Source organism: Lampris incognitus, chromosome 21 (genome assembly GCF_029633865.1).
Source record: "Lampris incognitus isolate fLamInc1 chromosome 21, fLamInc1.hap2, whole genome shotgun sequence".
NCBI lineage: Eukaryota > Metazoa > Chordata > Actinopteri > Lampriformes > Lampridae > Lampris > Lampris incognitus.
In genome coordinates, this window is record NC_079231.1 from 2,872,998 (window position 1) to 2,883,374 (window position 10,377).

At 50.2% G+C, this 10,377-nt stretch overlaps 1 protein-coding gene across 1 annotated transcript; it reads left to right on the forward strand.

Annotated features, from left to right (window-relative positions):
* Nucleotides 1-6,837: 6,837 nt before the first annotated feature.
* LOC130131622 (POU domain, class 3, transcription factor 3-B) lies at nt 6,838-8,112 on the forward strand. Its single transcript, XM_056301387.1, has one exon. The coding sequence runs from the start codon at nt 6,838-6,840 to the stop codon at nt 8,110-8,112; it is 1,275 nt and encodes a 424-aa protein (XP_056157362.1).
* The last annotated feature ends 2,265 nt before the right edge of the window (nt 8,113-10,377 follow it).

Genomic DNA, 10,377 nt, shown 5'->3' on the forward strand with positions numbered 1-10,377 from the left:
AGACTGCGACGCGAGCCCGTACATATAGATATAGATATGAATATATACCGGATGACTGTTTGACTTGTAGTTGGTCATGATTCATGTGTGAATGACTAGTCATGTATCACACACACACACACACACACACACACACACACACTGACTGATGTTTGTCGTCATGTTTCCACAAAGCCGCATGCAGGCCCTGTCTGGCTCTATTATTATTAGTCTTTTAATTCTGTTTTATTTATCATTTTCATCCTATTTATCATTTTCATCCTATTTATCATATTCATCCTATTTATCATATCATTTTCATCCTATTTATCATATTCATCCTATTTATCATATCATTTTCATCCTATTTATCATATTCATCCTATTTATCATATCATTTTCATCATATCATATTTATCATTTTCATCATATCATATTTATCATATTCATCCTATTTATTATATTATAATTTTCATCATATCATATTCATCATATTTATCATTTCATCATATTTATCATTTTCATCATAATTATCGTTTTATCATATTTATCATTTTCATCATATTCATCATGTTTTTCATTTTCATCATATTTATCGTTTCATATTTTTCATTTCATCATATTCATATTTATCATTTTCATCATATTTATCATTTCATCATATTCATCATGTTTATCATATTAATCATTTCATCATATTCATCATATTTATCATTTTCATCATATTTATCATTTCATCATATTAATTATTTCATCATATTTATCATTTCATCATATTTATCATATTCGTCATATTTATCATTTTATCATTTCATCATATTAATCATATTTATCATTTCATCATATTCGTCATATTAATCATTTCATCATATTTATCATTTCATCATATTTATCATATTCATCATATTAATCATTTCATTATATTCATCATTTCATCATATTCGTCATATTTATCATATTCGTCATATTTATCATTTCATCATATTTATCATATTCGTCATATTATCCCACAGGAAAATAAGTTGTGGCCGCGGTTTATCTGCTAAATAAAACATCTGTGCAACCCAGAGTAAGCTTATAGATATGAGGCTATACAAATCACATCCACTTGACTATAGTAATGGACTCAATGAATAAAATGCGGGCATCTTGTCTGACCACATCTGAGCGGAACCGAGCCAGAATAGGAGCGGGCGTTTCTTTTTAATTCGTTTGTTGCTGCTCTTGGTTCCTGTCGTCGTCCTACCTCGTGAGGGGGGCACGGGATGGCGGGCGCTTCGCACGAGTCCTGTCATATTTATCAAGCTGCTTTTCCGTCTGTATTACCGCCACGGTGTCGCGGAACTGTTCCGACTCGGTTCCGTCCCAACACGCTGCCTGTCTGCTGCACGCCGCCTCGGCGAGTCTGCCCTCGGGTGAGTCATGTTCTGCCCCTCGTCGCTTACCGTTGATATCTTAATTGGCAGTCGTGTCATCCATATCCGTCACACGCGCCTGCTGCTCGAGCGGAGGCCGTAAACACACGGGACGCGTCCCTCCCTCACCCCCCCGCGCGCGGGTTGTCATGGTGAGCCACAGCGACTCCTGGCGGCGCGGCTCACGCACGTCACGGCTGTCATGCGCGTCATGCGTGTCGCGTCTTGCGCCGCGGACGCCGGCGATGAGCAGAGGTTGAAATCCGTTTCTGGCCCCGGGACCGGGACGCGGCGGCGGCCCACAGGTGAGTCGGTCTGCGGTGTGTGACGCGGTCGCCGACACGGAGTCTCGTTTCATGTGGACCCGCAGCACAAACGCGCAGCGCCGTCGAAGCCGCGCTAAGCCGGCTTCTTCCCGCCTTTCCGCGGCTCCATGGCAACCCGGCGGCGGCGGCGGCGGCGGCGGCCTCGCCGCCGTCCAGCCCGGCAAACTTGAGCCGTGACAACGTAAGGGACAGGAGCTCGGCCCTCCTACAGCGCTGCGAAGCCGAACCAGGCCGCGCCGAACCAGGCCGCGCCGAACCAGGCCGCGCCGAACCAGGCCGCGCCGAACCAGGCCGCGCCGAACCAGGCCGCGCCGAGGCTCAAGTCAGCCGGAACACTTGAAGAGCCGCTGTTGGAGTGCAGTACATCTGCCGTCATTGCAGCCCTGAGCGGTTATAAAGCTGCGTCCCGCCCGTCAGACGCGTCGGTTTATTCCGCCGGTCCCGCTCCGTCCCGCGTTGCCTGGCAACAGTCTACAGCCCGGTCCGAACAAATAACAACAGTCTACAGGCCGGTCCGAACAAATAAAAACAGTCTACAGGCCGGTCCGAACAACGCGAATAAAAACAGTCTCAAGTCCAAACAAATAACAGTCTACAGCCCGGTCCAAACAAATAACCAGTCTACAGGCCGGTCCGAACAACGCGAATAAAAACAGTCTACAGCCCGGTCCAAACAAATAACAACAGTGTACAGGCCGGTCCGAACAACGCGAATAAAAACAGTCTCAAGTCCAAACAAATAAACAGTCTACAGCCCGGTCCGAACAAATAAAAACAGTCTACAGCCCGGTCCAAACAAATAACCAGTCTACAGCCCGGTCGGAACAAATAAACAGTCTACAGCCCGGTCGGAACAAATAAACAGTCTAAAGCCCGGTCCAAACAAATAAACAGTCTACAGCCCGGTCGGAACAAATAAACAGTCTACAGCCCGGTCGGAACAAATAAACAGTCTACAGCCCAGTCCAAACAAATAACCAGTCTACAGCCCGGTCCGAACAAATAAACAGTCTACAGCCCGGTCCAAACAAATAACCAGTCTACAGCCCGGTCCAAACAAATAACCAGTCTACAGCCCGGTCGGAACAAATAAACAGTCTACAGCCCGGTCTGAACAAACAAAAACAGTCTACAGCCCGGTCCAAACAAATAACCAGTCTACAGCCCGGTCCAAACAAATAACCAGTCTACAGCCCGGTCCAAACAAATAATCAGTCTACAGCCCAGTCCGAACAAATAAACAGTCTACAGCCCGGTCCAAACAAATAACCAGTCTACAGCCCGGTCCAAACAAATAACCAGTCTACAGCCCGGTCGGAACAAATAACCAGTCTACAGCCCGGTCCGAACAAATAACCAGTCTACAGCCCGGTCCAAACAAATAATCAGTCTACAGCCCAGTCCGAACAAATGAAAACAGCCTACAGCCCGGTCCAAACAAATAAACAGTCTACAGACCGGTCGGAATAAATAAACGGTCTCCAGGCCGGTCGGAACAAATAAACAGTCTACAGCCCAGTCCGAACAAATAACCAGTCTCCAGGCCGGTCGGAACAAATGAACGGTCTCCAGGCCGGTCGGAACAAATAACCAGTCTCCAGGCCGGTCGGAACAAATGAACGGTCTCCAGGCCGGTCGGAACCAGGCGGATGTTTCAGTGTAAAGTTTCTGTGATGCGCCGGTGTCCGTCCACATCCACTGTGGAGTAAGTTGGGCACGGCAGCGCAGGAGGGACTCAGACAAGGCGTTTAATATACTGATGATATTTCACCCGGGTCTCTGAGAGCCGGGTCTCTCAGAGACCCGGGTATCTGAGCCGGGTCTCTGAGAGCCGGGTCTCTGAGACCCGGGTCTCATTCACGAACAGCACACAGCACATGTGGGTTTTGACACGTGGAAAGTCGAACAAAACGCGTGTGCTGCTCGTGCTGATGAGTTAGAAGCTACTAATTCTGCCTCAACCAGTCACACACGCTGAAACGCCTGCACCTGCACCACACACACACACACACACACACACACACACACATATATATATATATATATACACGCTGCACACGCGGCTGTAACGGAGATAATTGACAACATTGCGGAGATGAAAAAAATAGCGTGTAAAAAAACAAAAGAAGTGTGTAGTAAACAAATAAAAGGTGTGTGTGTGCGCGTGTGTGTGTGCGTGCGTGTGTGTGTGTGTGTGCGTGCGTGCGTGCGCGCAGCCCTACCGTCCGTGCAGCGTGTCCATCTTCCCTGCGTGGCGTGTGCTGTGTGCCGAGCAGCCGCTCCGCTCCGCTGTTATTTTCACTAAAATATATGAAAATTTATGCAAATGAAAATCAGCACTAACTGTTGGTCTCTTGTTATACTTGGGGACGATTTCCCCCCTTTTCTTTCCTTTCTGCACACAAAACAAATGACGTCCCCAGCAGGGGAGTCGGGGACCTTGATGACATAAAGAACGAAATAAGGAACCCGTCATATATATCAGGGAGCAGCCTTTTAACGCCGCTCCCTGGTTCCGGGGCACGTTTTACACGGCGCGGCTTTGCCGCTCTTCCTCTCTCTTTACTTTTCTGGGTTCAACATGGACACGCTGCTGAGCCGCCTGCTGGAAGCCCTGCTGCACACACCAATGCCCCCCCTCTCCCCCTCTCGCTTTGTGTGTGTGTGTGTGTGTGTGTGTTAATGAACACACGGCCCATGTCTCTGGCCTGGCCTGTACATGCAGTGTAAACAAACCCACGAGGCTGGTCCGTCTGCAGCGCGGTCCAAATGAAATCCGCTGGGATGGGGACGCTGGCGCGGAGGTGCGCGGAGCAGCGCGGAGGTGCGTGCTCAGCCGCAGCGGTGTGTGTCCCGGGAACATGTCAGGAGATCCATGCTTCATCTTCAGCTTTGTTGGACTCTGAGGCAGGCGGTGCTGGAGGTTAATACTGTGACACGGTCCGCTAACCTCCGCCACATAATACATAATCCCAGCTATAGGCCTGCACAACACTCTGCAGCATGCACATCCGGTCTGTTCACCCACACACACCATTATCACAGCAACATGCGTGGGTGCAACATACACATAATACATATAGAGTTATTTGTGTGTGTGTATATATATATATATATATATATATATATATATATATATAGCACTTTTTTTTCGGAAACCGTCAATGGTGTTGGTAAAAGTGCTCAACTAATGAGCGGAATAGCAGTATACCGATGTATTTATTTATTTATTTGTATATATGTATGTATGTATGTGTTTGGCCCTCATTAACCTCGGTGGGTGAATCCAGGGGCGCAGGGGGTCCGCACACTAACAAAGGCCCATTCATGTGCGGGGTGATGCGGTCATCTGAGGGGATGTGCATGTTAGGCCCGGTCTGGCCGCTGGTACAAATGCTATATACATTTAAAAAGCTGGCACCCCCCCCCCCCCTTCTGCAAATCCCCCAAGGACTGCTGCTCAATTTGCCCTTGTTTTGGTTGCCACTTTCTCTTCCCCTGTGGTTCACTGACGCTGCCCGCGCGCCGCGTTTCCGCATGGAAGCGTCCCCGCAACCTCGAGCCGCGGCGCGCGGCTGACACGTGACGCGTGTTGGCCACTCATCGTCCCACCCGCACGTCTCCATTCGCCTGGCCGTGACGCGAGGCTGGTCATGAAACGGGCCCGCGCAGCGGATGACCGTGCCGTGTTCCCCAAGACCACTCCGTCTGCATGACCCACGTGACGTGTCCGCACGGACCGTCCGACTGACGAGCAATCACGTTTTATATTTTCACTTTACATCGCCTCCTAAAGCGGCAACTACTATCTATCGATCTATCGATCTATCTATCGATCTATATAGATAGATAGATAGATAGATAGATAGATAGATAGATAGATAGATAGATAGATAGATAGATAGATAGATAGATAGATAGATAGATAGATAGATAGATAGATAGATGGATGGATAGATAGATAGATAGTAGGTGTTGTATGTGAAACGCGCGTGCCTTAGTGAAATAAAAGAGCTAGTTGTATAATAGTGGCGTAGGAATGTGATGTCTAACGTGTCTGTTATTTACTACCAAGTTGCATTCTCCATTTGTTTGGATTGAATTAAAAATCAACCAATTGGAACAGCCGGAAGGAGGCTGGTGCGCCTGAAGCGAGGCTGGCCAGAGCTGTCAATCACACCTCGGGTATCCAATCAACGGGAGTCTTACACTCGACTTCCTCGTATTTGGGGAGGGTGGGGGGGCGTGCGCACGCTTGGCACAGGGTAAACATTCGTGTGTCCTCCAGCTTTGAGGGAGGGACTGCGAGAAGTGTCGGAGAGCGAGAGAGAGAGAGAAGGAAAGGGAGAGAGGGAGGGAGAGAGAGAGGGAGCGAGAGAGAGCGCGCGAGAGAGAGAGAGGGGGAGCGAGAGAGAGAGAGAACAAGCGAATGAGAGAAGAGAGAGGCTGGCGAGCAGCGCCGTGCACTGTTCCAGTGGATTGTACTTGAACGGGAGTTGGCGGTTTGGCAGGTTTATCTACATCAAAACAGAACAAAGAGGAAGACTCCACACTTCCATAAAAGAACCGGCGAAAGAAAAGAATAAAGCGAGGGAGGAAAACCTCTGCCGCCGAGCCACAAAGGGACGCGTAAAGGAGACTCCGCTGAGCTGTTCCGCATCCGAAGGGACATAAACGGGACTTTGTACATTGTGGAGAATTTGCGAGGGTTTTTTGGGTGTTTTTTTTTTTTGCCACCACCAAAAGTTTGTTTGGGACAAAGATTTGTTTTGTGCAAATTTGAATTTTAATGTCGCGAAATTCGGCGTTCAGTTGAAAACTTTGTGTGAGGGACTGCACATGGCTTCAAAGGGCTTCTGAAACCTGGAGTTTTATTCATGCACAACTGCTCCAAGTAGAATGTTGTAGATATAAAGGCTGCGGATTCTATCACCTTTGGCTCCGCTTTGAACCTCTCCGCGTCTTTACGCACGTCGATGGTGTTTGCCAGAAAGAAAAACCATCCGTACTTTTAAAGTTTGAATAATTCATGAGATCCAATTTGTCTGCTCCAGAGAAGTAACTGTACTGTACGAGGAGGGGGGTGATCCACCAACATATTCATAAGGGCTGACGGAATGGCCACCGCGGCTTCCAATCCCTATCTGCCCAGCAATAGCATCCTGTCGTCCGGATCAATCGTGCACTCGGAGCCGGCAGGCGGTGGCATGCAGCCGGGCAGCGCTGCGGTCACCTCGGGGTCCGGGGGCTACAGGGGGGATCCCTCCGTCAAGATGGTACAGAGTGACTTTATGCAGGGCGCCATGGCAGCGAGTAACGGGGGACACATGCTCAGCCATGCCCATCAGTGGGTGACATCCCTCCCGCACGCCGCCGCCGCCGCCGCCGCGGCAGCGGTCGCAGCGGCGGAAGCCGGGTCGCCTTGGTCGTCGAGTCCGGTCGGGATGACGGGCAGCCCGCAGCAGCAGGACGTGAAAAGCTCCGGCAGAGACGACCTGCACACGGGGACGGCGCTGCACCATAGACCGCCGCATCTAGCGGCGCACCAGACGCACGCCGGCGCATGGGGGAGCACCACGGCCGCGCACATCAACTCCATCTCCGGCGGACAGCAGCAGCAGCAGTCGCTGATCTACTCCCAGCCGAGCGGCTTCACTGTGAACGGGATGCTGAGTCCCGGCAGCCAGAGCCTGGTCCACCCGAGCCTGGTGAGGGGGGACACCCCAGATCTGGACCACGGCAGCCACCACCATCACCACCACCACCAGCACCCCCACCACCAGCAGCACCACGGCGGGGTCAACAGCCACGACCCGCACTCCGACGAGGACACGCCGACCTCCGACGACCTGGAGCAATTCGCCAAACAGTTCAAACAGCGGCGCATCAAGCTGGGCTTCACGCAGGCTGACGTGGGCTTGGCGCTGGGCACCCTGTACGGAAACGTCTTCTCCCAGACCACCATCTGCAGGTTCGAGGCGCTGCAGCTCAGCTTCAAAAACATGTGCAAGCTCAAGCCTCTGCTGAACAAGTGGCTGGAGGAGGCGGACTCGTCCACCGGCAGCCCCACCAGCATCGACAAGATCGCGGCGCAGGGCAGGAAGCGGAAGAAGCGCACCTCCATCGAGGTGAGCGTGAAAGGAGCTCTGGAGAGCCACTTCCTGAAGTGCCCCAAGCCCTCGGCACAGGAGATCAGCACGCTGGCGGACAACCTGCAGCTGGAGAAGGAGGTGGTCCGGGTTTGGTTTTGCAATCGGAGACAGAAGGAAAAGCGGATGACGCCCCCGGGAGTGCCGCAGACGCCGGAGGATGTGTACTCTCAGGTCGGCAATGTGAGTGCAGAAACACCGCCTCCGTCCATGGACTGCAAACGAATGTTCAGTGAAACATAGAACAAGCACACCAGACTCAGAATGTTTGATAGGAAAGTAAAGTGGTAAAACACACAGACTATCGCCAAGATAGCCCACAAACATCTTGCTCATGCTACTGTCATTGTTGAGGGAGTATGAATGAGACTGCACATGTGTTATATATTTTTCACCAGAAACAAACAAGCAGCCTCCCTTTCCCTCCCAAAGCGCAGCGTTAACCTTCTTCAGGCCCTGAATGTCTTAACCTAAAAGGCTCCTTCTGCTTTTTTCTTTCAGGGACCTTTTTTAGTAGATTACTTAAAAGACGCCAGCGAGGCCACCGACCAGCGGGTGACCAGCTCGTTCCACCACGTGATCTTGGCGCATTAGACACAAAGCGCGTCTGTCCGCTCAGCCGACCCCTGAGCACGCGCGGACTCACGGACTCACGGACACACGGACGGCACTCGTACACGTTCTCACGCGGGACCGAAGCCCGTCAGCGAGAAAACGCGAAGAAGAAGAAGAAGAAGAAGAACACGATGAGGATGAGGAAGAGTGGCATCCACGGCGCTTCCGCCGTCTTTTCCGTGCGGGTCGTCTTGTAGCGGACGCGCGGAGGACGTGGTGTCGCAGGTTAGAGCGCCCGAGGACGCGTCCCCTCGTGCAGGGAGGTCGCACCGTGAGTGGTTTCCTTTCCCAGAAATACAGAACCAGACATTTCAAAAGAGCCCGGCAGCGCTGGCTAGAAAGCTCTGCCTCGGCCAAGTGTGGCGGAGACGCTACCAAGACTGTGATGATGAGGAGGAGGATGAAGATGATGATGATGATGATGATGCCCTTTCTCAGCAGAGGTCTTTGGTACTTTTAATAAACCGGACTCTGCTCCTCAGATCCTCATCTGACTGATTTACTTTCCGCTGTCATCACGGCGACTTCTCCCAGCACTCCGCTCAGAATACGTATGAATTATTATTCCACATGGTAATTTATTTCCCCGTCATCTCTGTAAATTGCTTTTCTTTCTCTCGGTTTTTTCTTCCTCTGTTGTTGTTGTTGTTTTGTTTTTTTTAATAATTGTTATTTTGTATTAAGGAGGAGCACAGATCACGCTGAGCTGACGTGGTTCGGTACAAGGCAACGGTTTGATGTGATCATTTGATTGTAATTTAATTTCAGTAGTGATTCCGTACGAGCTGATTGACAACAATAAATTTGTTAGAATGAAACGAACTCATCCTGTTTTTGAATGGAATGGACACATTTGGGCGGTTTTCGGTATAAACGGATTATTTTGACCGTGCAGCTTCCGTCTGTCCAGGCTGGGTGCTAAAACCAAACTCACGAACCACACAAATGTTGAAAAACTGCGAAATAAAAACCCGTCTTCTCATGCTAGTAAACTATATTTGCAGCCTACGTTATACCCACGTCCTCGCCGACGTGTTGTCCTAGATGAGCCAGCCAATGAAGATATAAAATATGGAGGTGTAACATGTGGCGCGCTGAGTCCGTGTCTGCGCCGGACCGCCAGCCTCGCTGGTTTAAACAGTCGGTCTGTTTACATCTGCAGGGCCTCGACACGCACACGCACACACGCGTGTGAAGATCCGAGTGTTGAAAAGTGCATGTTAGGTGCACGTTTAACGCGTGTGCGAGAAGGTGTAAGCGCGTGCTGTCTGGCCAGACGTGTGTCCATATCCGCGTGTCACGTGGTGAAGTACGAGCCCTGTGTCGTGTCCGTGTCATACGCGAGCATGGTACACTGATGGGTATGAGCTTTTTAGAACAAAGCCCACGACCGGGCGTGCGGGTCTGCGGGACTGGCGGTAGAATGACGTCTGGTGCCGCGTGTGGGTAGAAGACGTTAAACTCGTCCGTACAAACCGAGCACATGTGCTGCAACTCCAGATCAGCACGACAACCCAGTTTACACTGCTGCATGAGCGAGCCCATATAGACTGGTTCTACACGCACAGGCGATAGACTCGTATACATACAGACTGCTATACACACTGCTATACATACAGACTGCTATACAGACGGACTGCTACACATACAGACTGTTATACATACTGCTATACAGACTGCTATACATACTGCTATACAGACTGTTATACATACAGACTGCTATACAGACTGCTACACAGACGGACTGCTACACATACTGCTATACAGACTGCTATACATACTGCTATACAGACTGTTATACATACAGACTGCTATACAGACTGCTACACAGACGGACTGCTACACATACAGACTCCTATACAGACTGCTATACATACAGCTATACAGACTGTT